General features: G+C 34.2%; 1 protein-coding gene across 1 annotated transcript; it reads left to right on the top strand.

The window, feature by feature from the left end:
* Window positions 1–1,307: 1,307 nt before the first annotated feature.
* On the top strand, window positions 1,308–6,921 carry LOC128559611 (perlucin-like protein; the record flags this gene model as incomplete). Its single annotated transcript, XM_053551903.1, has 3 exons — window positions 1,308–1,403; window positions 1,976–2,108; window positions 6,422–6,921. Coding segments are annotated over 3 exons (456 nt in total), but the record flags the coding sequence as incomplete, so codon positions are not given.
* Window positions 6,922–12,193: the final 5,272 nt, after the last annotated feature.

Raw genomic sequence — 12,193 nt, 5'->3', positions numbered from 1 at the left:
AGTTAGGAAATGGTGAAGACATGAAATCATTTCCATAACAGATCTTGAGTTTTTACTTTTTGAGTGTAGGACAAAAATCAATACTCATATTTGACCTCAAAGCTAAATTCATCGTACATGTAATTAAAAAATTGTAACGTTCTCGTACTTTTACCCTGTTAAGTTAAGCGCACACTAAGAAATCTGAAGTACATATACATGTATAATAAAGTCGTGATTTGTTTTGGCGAACAGATAACGAATGTAATGCATGTTTGATTTATATTCTTCTAGATAAAATGCAATAAAACCTGATTTTTGTTTTCAAAATTTATTATTCTATTTTTATCTTATTTATGCTATGCCTTATTCTGATTTCTCTCAATAGATTCGTTTTGAAAGGGATTTGAAAGGTAAGGAAAGTGTTTTTGTTTCTTTTGTTTTTGTTTTTAATTTCATTTTTTATTTTCTTTTTCTTTTGGCTTATTACTAAATTATTCTCGTATATTTGATACAAAAGAAAAGCAGTTTCAATTACATGATATTGGTAAGAGTCAGTGCAATATTTATTTCAATTTTATCCAAATGAAAAGTTCATTTAGGACAACAGTTAACTTTGACAATGTATTTCCTTGCCTTTACAGATAACTTGCATCTGCTACACAGAATGAAGTTCTTTGTATTAAATAGTCTAGTTTTAGTAGTACTGGGAACATTACAAGTCACCTCTGCAGGTAATACAACGTCATGTAAGCCAATGTAAGCGTTAATGCCAATAAAAGAAGAGAGACAGAGGGTTATCAATGATTATTTATTCACTCAGTGCGTTTTTCTTTCTTGTTTTTGTTTGTTTGTATGACCTGTAACTCTCTATAGAAAAAAGCTGTGTTGACAAAAAATCTCGATGTCAGCTCAAAACGACTTAACATGATTGCAAGCACTGGTGTGCGTTTAGATAAAAACATCGCATACTAACTGAATAGCTTACTCAATATTCTCAAATGTATTTGTAAAATTGTTTTTAGAGCATTTCTGACAGTTTTTACTGCGTAACGCCTGACACAGTTGCCTGGCTGTTTCCTATTTTTACTCATTGTAATATGAATGACAAAATTTTTGTGGTTCTTTTCTGTTATATATGATATAGGCTACTTAAATAGGATAAAAGATGAATGCCGTATATTGAAATGAAAAATTCAAATGTGCATTTTGTTATATTTGTTATAGTATATTCATCATATTTTCTTGGAAATAAAAGTTTGAAAGAATCATTTCGCTCGAACTTATTATCCATTGTGTAACGCTTAATATGCTATCCTGTTTTATGTTTATCTACAGGTTGCTGTGCAGATGGCTGGACACCGTACAGATCCCATTGCTATTTCCTTGCATATGGAGTACAGTTGAACTTTGCAGAGGCACAAGTATGTAAAAAAAATCATCAGACACGACTATGCGCGTGTCAAGTGCATATTGATAATGCATAGTAAATTTCATTTAATATAAATGGAAATTGAGTACGCAATGTACATACGGAGTTGCTTTTTCTATTTCTGTAGGGCTAATAATTATTATTGTCATAAGTCAAATGGCAGCATTACATATGTAGTGATGTTATTCCATGTATTCTGTCATACCGACTTGTGTACTCACCTCTTCCAACTAATTTTGATGTATATCAACACCGTGCACTATTACGCATTTTGTTGGTAGTGCCGTGTCCGACTATTTGTTTTCAAGATTGCCGCTTTCTGAACTTCATTATATTAATTTATTAAGTATTTCAGAGAAAATGTGTCATACTATGATGGCATCCCTCTTGTTTATCTCATTTTTCACAGCCATTTTGCTTTATGAACATATCAATGACACACATCTTCAATTTCAAAACAATACAAACATCAACGTATCATATAAAATTTACTTTAGAAGAAACTTAAAAGTTATTGAAATGATAGATTTCTGTTTTGTAATCGTATTTGTATTTGAATTTTAGCGTTTCTGCAAAGCTAGAGGTGCATATCTTACACGACTTGATACCTACGCTGAAAATCTATTTCTAGGGATTTGTACAATGTCCCTATATGAACTTAACATTACAACCATTACGGGTTTATCAACATTTACTCGTGTATAATAGAAAAACCGGTGAAAAGTTCGCAAACCTACAAACAAACTAACCCATACAAGTCTTCATTTGACTGTTTAAGAAAACAGCTTAAATATATTGCAACACTTGACATCTCTTAAATTTACAAATGAACAGGATGTACTCATGAGAAAAAGCTAAAAGCTTTTCAAAATTTGTTTCCATATCCAATGATATATTAGACAAATGATAGGATTCTTATATGATTTGTAGACTATGCGCTTTATCCTTTTATGATGCCAGTGACTTCAGTCTGTCAAAACAAAACTTGAAATTGTATCGGCTTTTTGATAACCTATGTCATGATACGAACTTATCAGGGAAGAATGGGTGTCAGGCAGCCGGTTGGATCAGTTGGATCAGTCGTTAGATCACTCGCTAGGTAAGCTTGGGATCAAGGATTTGAGCCATGGACTGATTGCACATTTTGCTCCCTTTTGTCTGAACAAAGACTAGGTCGTATGTTGCGGTACGTACTTGGTAACGTTAGATTAGAAAATGTGTCAGCAGCCGGTCAGAAGAGCACTCAACCCGTTATCGAAGGTCTAGGACTCGAGCTCCGGACTGACTACAAATTTTTCTCATACTGTGACATTTGACGCCTAACTGGTTTTTGTTTATTTCTTACCCGTGCAAGACCGTCACAAAAAGTGTATACTACGAAAAAATTACAAGGTATTTTTGGCAAGAAACCTGCTTTGAATGCGTAACAGGGCGCATAATGGAGAAAATAGAAGTACAATTATGCATGCCATATAATTTTGTTGCTACATAAAATTAAGTTGTTACGATGACAATGAGACATGGAACCTGTTATAATGCAATAAATATTTCTATTAATAATAGTACATGGAGGGCAAAATATGAATTATTTGATTTTGTCCGTACATCATTCTAAAATATAAAAATAGACTCCACGATAACTTTAAAACAATAATAGTTTTTTAATGAAACCTAACTGTCCCCCATTGCCTTCTTCGAAAGAGAAAAGGGGCATAGAAACGGGCTGCGTCCTTCCGTCCGTCCTTCCATGCTAACAAATGAATACTTAATTGGCAATGATGATAATAGATAACAGTAAATTTATACATTCCGCTGCACTTATGTGGCTAAATGTTCTCTTAGAAGGCTAAGTAGCTACATAAATACCCATTTGTAGGGGCGACCGATAATAAGACAACGTGTCATACTTTAGACCCAGACGCCTAGCTCCAATGGCAAGGTCACACTTAGAGGTCAAGGTTTAACATGGTTTGTGTCTGGTTCATAACTCAGTCATTCATCAAGGGCTTTTAAAATCATTCAGCACAAATGCTTCCCATTATAAGACAATGTGCCATGTGCAGGACCCAGACCCCTAGGTTCAAGGTCAAAGTCACACTTAAAAGGTCAAATGTTTATATGGCTAGTTTCTTGTCCGGACCATTACCTGACACAAATGTTCTCAATAAAGTGACAATGCGTCTTGTACAAGACCCAGAACTCTAGCTCTATGGACATGGTCACACTTGGAGGTCTTAGGTGTCGAACATCAATTTCATGTCTGGTCCATAAGACTATCATTTATGAAGGGTTTTCAATATCATTTAGCACACATGTTTCAAATAATAAGACGATGTGTCACATGCAAGACCTAAACCCTGTCTCAAAGGTAATACTTACAGGTCAAAGATAGGATGGCATTTATTTGGTCTTGTCGGTAGCTTTACTTTGCACGTATGGATATTTAAGTGATTTGACATAAACACTCACCATAACAAAATGGTTTGTTGCATGTAAGACCCAGACCTCTAGCTCAAGGTCAAGGTCACCTTTGGATATAGATTTTTTTGTCTGGTCTGCAATTTTTAAGCAAAGATATATTTAAATAACTTAGCATAATAAATATTCAACATTATATGACAACCCGAGATTTTTTTGGGGTTTTTTTTTTTTGGTGGGGGGGGGGGGGGGGGGAGTGGGGTACGTGAAATTTTCCCTTTTATATGAAAAAGTTTTTTGCTACACCTAAAACAAAATGGGTTCTTCAACATGTTATACAAACTTTATTACAACTGTGCAAGATTATATACATTTTGGTGCATAAAATGTCATGTCTAAAACATGTTTTTCTGAAAATATAGTCGAAGTAGGCTTATGATGTAGGAATTGAATACTCTTCAAAAGGAGATATGCTATTACGGGTCCATAACCTTAGTTGGTACCATGTTGTGAATTTACGTTGAATGACAAAAGGCAAAAAAAAAGTATTCAGCTATTTCCAAAAATAACGTTATGATTAAAACTAATGTTTACCTCTCTAAAATGGACCAAACAACCATTTGAACAAAATTGTAAGATGACCTTAAAATATATCCATCAAGCGGTTCATGACAGGTTTTTCTATTTTAGCTATAGAGTCCCCTAAAAGGGACCAAGAGCCTCCATTTCCTCCATTTGAACAACTTTGGTAGATGACCTTATGATGATGCTCAGGATTAAGTTTGATGAGGATCCATCAAGCGGTTCATGACAAAAGTCATATATAGGCATTTCTATCTTTAGCTGTAGAAGCCCTTAAAGGCATACAGACACTAAATAGGAAAAATGTACAAAAAATGATAGTCGCAAAATGGCGGATTCAAATAGTACTCAGTTCTTTGCACTGTTGAGCTATTTTCCTTATTCTCTTTGCAATCGTGTTTGCTGAAATCACATAACAGATCTATGCTTGACATGTAGTATTTTCATTATGAATGGGATACTAAGATTATACACCACCACAACAATTTGTGATCTCAACTTTTAGCTGATTCTGCAGTTTGTGTGTTTAACTGATTTTCTTTTTCTTGCATCAAACATTCTTTTGATTTTATTTAGCACTGACAATATTCTTCATGACAATGTAAGTTACAGACATTTAAAATGGGTCATAATGTGTGCTGTAGCCATTGGATATGTAAATTCTATGAAGAATAAAGAATAACAGCTATTTAGTAAATTGTAACCTAAAAGATTTAAAGATTTTACAGTGTTCCGTTTGGACAGTCTTTTTATTGAATCCGTTGCAATGGCGAAAACGCTATGGTAGGCTACGGATGTGAAATCGCTGCGGTGCAATGGCACGATGGTGATAACGCGACGCTATGATGGTGAAAACGTGATGGTAAGACGGCAAAATACGATGGTGCGATGGTGATATCGCGATGGCACGATGAAGAAAACGCAATGATGTTATGGTGAAAACCTGATAACACGATGGTGATAACGCGATAGTAGAAAGTACCATGGTGAAAACGCGATGGTACGATGATGAAAACGAGATATTATATGAACATCTCACCATCATACTATCACAACATCGTGAGTCTTCATCGTACCATCTCGTTAACCATAGTCTCATCATTGTTACTTCATCGACCCATTGATCACATTTTTATCATCGTACATCGTGCATTGCGGTTTAGGATTCAATAAAATGTTATAATTGTCAAAACAGAACACCGTATCATTTGAACAAAATTGGGAAAGGAAGTTATAATGATGCTACAGACGAAGTTCTATGAAGATCCATCCATCAGTTCATGGGAAGTCGTTCAAAGATGATTCTTTTTCTTTAGTCCTAAACGGCCCCTAAAACGATTCAATCGCCCCACATTGTACTAAATGAAGAACGAACCTTATTCCAAATTCTGAGGACAAAGTTTGATAAAGATCCATCCAGCGGTTCATGAAAACAAAATGATTAAAAGTGTTTTTATTTGAAGTCTAAGCGGCCTCTAATATTGGCAGACTGCTCCCGTTTGAATCCATTTGAGAGAGGTATTTTTAACGATGCCACAAACAAAGTATGATGAAGATCCATCATGTGTTTCTATCTTTAGCTCTAGTGATTATAGGCCAATTGTTCCACTTGAACAAACTTCTAAAGACCAAGTTTGATGAAGGTCCACCAAGCGGTAAATGAGAAGCTTTTTAAAGGATTTTTTTCCTATTTTAGCCCTGTTGGCCCTAAAAGGGGCCAAGGTGAACCATTTGAACAAATTTACTAGAAATCCAAGCTAGGATGATACTGACCAAGTTTGGTATAAACCTTACCAGACGTTTCAGAGGTGAAAATTTTAACGCAGGACGATGGACGATGGAAGACGAATGATGGATGGACGTATATTATACATTCAGAATAAAGGCATTATCTTGTTAGTTTAGTGTTGATAGATATATACATATATATGTATTTATACGAAAAGTGCAATTATTTGATTACATGATACACCTTAGCGAAGTAAATGTACTTCTAGATATATATTTTAGACTTTATTTCAGCCATGCACACGTGGATGGGTTTGTCTGATCGAACCCATGAATCGATTTGGCGATGGGCTGATACAAATGAACATGCCACTTTCTCAGAGTGGTTTCCCGGTCAGCCAGATAATTTAAATAACGAAGATTGTGTTGGCTTTAATGCAGCATTTGGCAACAAGTGGAATGATTATCCATGTCACAGTAAACTTACACCATTATGCGAGAGATCATAAATACATGTACATGATAGTTCATTACCACAACTCTATTACGCCAGACAATAGCATTTCAACAACAATTTTTCTTCCAACAGATTAACCTTCGATGCTTTGAATGGTTTCTTGAAAACAAAAAACTTTTAGTTTGAGGAAAAGGTCATTTCCACATATTTTGAAACAGAAAATGTGAGTAATAAATTAAACATTAAGAGCATTAAAGCAGGTTCAGCATGTATCCAGTAATCAGTGTATCTATCAATTGAATAAAGTTTCTTTAATCCCTTGCAATACTGTTTGTTTTCTTCACCTGTGCTTGCTTCCTGACTTATAAGAAACGATAATTAAGTTATACGATTGTATAGCTATTTCTTTATTACGGACCCTTATAAATGAGTATCTTCATTTTATATTTATTATGAACATAAGTTTTAAAAGGGAACATGATAATGTGCATATGCCAGTAATGAATTTCATGTATATATATATCGGTTACCGTGGTCCAGTGGTTCAGGCGTCCACCTAAGGACACATAACGTTTTTAAAAGATTTGGAAATCAAATTTTACATGTGTTTCTTTTCTTGTTTTTTTTTTTTTTTTTTTTTTTTGTTTTTTTGTTTGATTTTCTTTGTTGATTTTCAAATGAGAAAGTATCAAGATTTGTTAGCTGTATATTCAATTCAAGCTGCTATCTAGCCGTTACGTTTTTCCAAAATACTTTAGGAAACTGATTAGGAATTAATAATTTTAAACTAACTTAATATATTATTAATCTTCTTTTTCTTCTTGTTCTTGCTACTACAATAACAAACAGCTGATTTAAATATGCATTAATTTCAGCTAGATATTCAGATTTGTTTTGCTATATTCCTGTATTTTTTTATTTTATTTTATTTTATTTTATTTTATTGGTTTTACTTATTGGGAAAATATGAAAAAGCATGATATTTTGTATCACAAGGCCCGGTGGGGAAAAAGAATGTACGAATGATGTGCACTAAATGAAAACCTGAAGAAGATATTTGATGTTGTATATGAACTTTAAAGGCATATCTAAGTACTCCGACAGACTGCAAGTCATAAACCTCATCAATACTATTATTATTTAATTGCAGCTTTATAAATAATTGCCAGCAACAACGATATCTGAGACGCGTCATGAGAAAATTAGCATAGTGGATTTGCGACCAGCATGGATCCAGAACAGCCTGCGTATCCGCGCAGTCTGGTCAAGATCCATTCTGTTCGCTTTCAAAGCCTATTGCAATTAGAGAAACAGTTAGCGAACAGCATGGATCCTGACCAGACTGCGCAAAGCCACTATGTTGGTTTTCTCATGGCGCGGCTCATCTGTTATAACTGTTAAAATAAAATACCTCTACTACACACGTGGTCACGTGAGAAGAACAAGAAAGACACAGCTATGACAAAAGATTAACGCTTAATTACTTCTATGTTTTTAAAACGCTTCAAATAATTCATTTGTTGACAAAAATAACAGATGAGGAACCCTATTATTAACTCATTATTTATTTAGGCTGGCGCTTAACAAGGAAAGAATTCCAATCAAAAGTCATACCAAACGTTTACAGTTATTTGTAAATGAAACAAAAGAGATATAAAAGCGATGGGAAAGTGTCTGTATAGTGTTAAAGAAGCAGCAGGAATTCTAAACATCAGACGTGATTAATATTCTGGCAGGAAAAAATAAACAAAGGTAAAAGATATCAAGAATCTTGAAATCATAAACCACAGGTTAGAGTGATTATCTGTTATTGTAAAAACACAGAACAGTAAATAGAGAAACACACAAAATACATGCAGGTTTTGCCGACTTGGCTCATTTTATGTCATTTGTACTTTGTTTAAATGATTTTAGATTATCAGCATACAGATGATCGAAAATTTTAGGACTTCAGTAGCAAAATGGAAACACTTAAAACGATAACTAGAGTCTGATATTTAAAATATATAATAATAAGAGTCGACACATTTCGATGGCCTAATGTGGCCTAGTGTGATCCGATTTGGATTCATAAATTGACGAGAAACCACGTGTCACTCAAATTAATCTATGATCCAATTTGATACTGATTTTTTTTACATATCTCGCTCACAGCTTAGCAGGTAACTAATCCTGTGTCCGAAAAGAACAACTGCATTTTCAGTAGGGACTTTGTAATGTAGTCATAGCTGTATAATTTCTTTATTTTCATTCGTGTATTTCCTATTGTCCCTTGAACCGTCAATCTTAAATATTCGGATATTAGCAAACCTTTATCCCTTTGATAGATTAATATTGTAAATGATGGATTTCGACCTTAAAGTTTACAAATTAACGTAAGGCAGGATCACAAACATACGCAAATTATTAACATTGAGTTTGATTACAAGGAAGGCATCTTTAATAAAACATATAGGAAATTAATTATCAAGAATTATGGTTGAAAGGGAATGTCAGTTTGCACTGCGGTAAAAATCATTAAAAATATCAGGAGAGATTAAAGCTTATGCATAAAATTAGTGTATCACTGAATGGAATTTTCAGTCGATGTGTTCTATGAAAACAACTACAGAGTCAGGACACTAAATTTTGAGGCACAATTGGCCGAAATTGCAAACCATGTGAGACCTGTCCTTTATCACCTGTAACGTATGTATTATTTGATAGCATGATACATAGAAGCAAATAATTTTGTAAAGGAAAGTGTCTTACAACAGTTTACTGTATTAGCAAAACAGAGTTTAACCTTGGTGGATGGATATCTATTTCCGTTTTCACTTGCCTAAGAAAACTCTGGTATTATTTTGCATCTTCCACCGGAATTGATACAAGCATTCGTTTATTTCACACACAACGTTTACCCATTCATGGAAATCCTTAGTTCTACAAACATAGTTAATATGAAACATATTGAATATAGCTGTATTTACGATACACCTACCTTTTTATTAAGAAAATGTATTCGTGCCAAAATATGTTATATTTAAAGTGAAACTGTTCACGTTTTAATGAAAAATATGCCGTTGCACAGAGAATAGAATAAGCCAGATGGGGACACCTTTGATTTGGCGCTAGAAAGTCTATGACTGCCTTGTGAGTATAACGTTTTCATAATCATGACCGTAAATGATAAACTGTTATTTTCTTTCAAATGATATAACTTGAACATACACCATTATGAAATATACATGAAATTACATATTAAAGTATGGCGGTAAGGGATGTCAGTTTGAAATTTTCCGCGAAACTTGTGTTAATCTCATTGCGGTTATTAAGTCAGGGGAAAGTAGAGCTTGTGCATCACATTTACTAAGCGTATCATTGTATGGCATTTTCAGTGATGAAAAAGAGGACACATTTAAGGACATCAAATTTGGAGATAGAAGCGACATAATTGCAAACCTAGTGAGACCTGTCCCGTATTATCTGCAAATGACCGACGTATTATGTACTGCTCAAGGTTGCAAACGTGCATTTATATGCAAAAGGTTTTGTTGGGCAGAGCATAGAATAAACTAGACGGGGACAGCTTTGATTAGGGAAGGCCCGGGACAGACTTTTGAGTATAAAGCTCTTTTTACCACAATGGTAAAAACCACAACTTTATTACGCTCAATAACAATTTTCTTCCAACATTAAAATTGTCTTTGAATAGTTTCTTGAAACGAAAAAGCTTCCAGTTTAAGGAAAAGGCTATTCCGTATATTTTATCGGCAAATGATATGAGTAATAAATTAAAACATTAAGAACATTAGCAAGTTCAACATTTACCCAATAGACAGTGTATCTAGCTATTAAATAAAGTTTCTTTAATCCTATGCAATAATATTTGTTTTCTTCACCTGTACGAGTACTTGTTTCCTCAGAAATGTTAATTAAGTCATTTTATAATTGTTATGATCATACGTTTTGAAAGGGAACATGATAATGTGCATATGCCAATCTATCACCAACAGTAATGAATTTCATGTATACATATTAAGTTGATCAGTTTCCTAAACAATTTTTGGAAAGACGTAACGGCTAGATAGTAGCTTGTAGCTAATCATGGCTTCTGTGCTAACAATTCTTGATACTTTCTCATCATGTCATCTGAAAATCTTTAAAAAAAAAACGAAAGAAACACAAGTACAATTTGATTTTCAAAACCTTTTAAAATCGTTATGACTTTATAACAGAATTAATAATATTCAGCTGCTGCTGATGGTGCTGCTGATGATGATGTTTATGATGGTGGTGGTGATGATGATAATGATGTTTTTGGTGGTGGTGATGATGATGATGATGATGATGATAGCCATAACAACAATGATAATAGTGGTGATAGTGATAACGATCATACACAAATGTAACTATGATGATAATATCAACAAGAAGCACAAACAACACTGTAAATAAGATCATGACGATGATTATTATTATCATTGTTGTTGTTGTTATCATTATTGTAGTTGTTGTTGCTGCTGCTGCTGCTGCTGCTGCTGCTGCTGCTGCTGCTACTGTTGTACAGTTGGCAGGAACAAACAGCTGATTGAAATATTCATTAATTTCAGCTAAATCTTCAGATTTGTTTTGCCATATTCCTGTATATTTTTGTCTTTAATTATGGGGAACTTATGAAAAACACGATATTATGCATCATAAGCCCTGGTGGTAAAACACTTTCCGAAAGATGTACTAAATGAAAACATAAAAGAGATATCTGTTGTTGTATATGAACTTTAAAGGCATATCTAAGTCCTCAGACAGACTACAAGTAATAATTTGTTTGTTTGTTTGTTTTGGGTTTAACGCCGTTTTTCAACAGTATTTCAGTCATGTAACGGCGGGAAGTTAACCTAACCAGTGTTCCTGGATTCTGTACCAGTACAAACCTGTTCTCCGCATGTAACTGCCAACTTCCCCACATGAATTATCAGAGGTGGAGGTCGAATGATTTCAGACACAATGTCTTTATCAAATCGTCACGGAGAACATACGCCCCGCCCGGGGATCGAACTCGCGACCCCTCGATCCATAGACCGACGCTCTCCCTACTGAGCTAAACGGGTGGGCTACTACTAGTAATAAACCACATTAATATATTATGCTTTAATTGAAGCTTTAGAAATGATTGCTAGCAACAACGATATCTGTTATAACTGTTAAAATCAAATACCTCTACTACACACGTGGTCACGTGAGAAAAACAAAAAGACGAGAAACACAGCTATGACAGAAAATTAACGCTATGTTTTGAAACCGCTTCAAATGATTCACTTGTTGACAAAAATAACAGATGTGGAACCATATTATTAACTCATTATTTATTTAGGCTGACGTTTAACAAGGAAAGAATGCCAATCAAAAGTCATATCAAACGTTTACAGTTATTTATAAATGATACAAAAGAGATATACAAAGCAATGGGAAAGTGTCTGTACTGTGTTAAGAAACAGCAGGAATTCTAACCATCAGACGTGATTAATATTCTGTTGCAGGAAAAATAAACAAAGGTAAAGATACCAGGAATCTTGAAATCATAAACCACAGGTTGGAGTGATTATCTGATATTGAAG

The sequence above is a fragment of the Mercenaria mercenaria genome, chromosome 1 (genome assembly GCF_021730395.1).
Source record: "Mercenaria mercenaria strain notata chromosome 1, MADL_Memer_1, whole genome shotgun sequence".
NCBI lineage: Eukaryota > Metazoa > Mollusca > Bivalvia > Venerida > Veneridae > Mercenaria > Mercenaria mercenaria.
The sequence above is the reverse complement of the archived record's forward strand: the minus strand, read 5'-3'. Positions and strand labels throughout refer to the sequence as shown.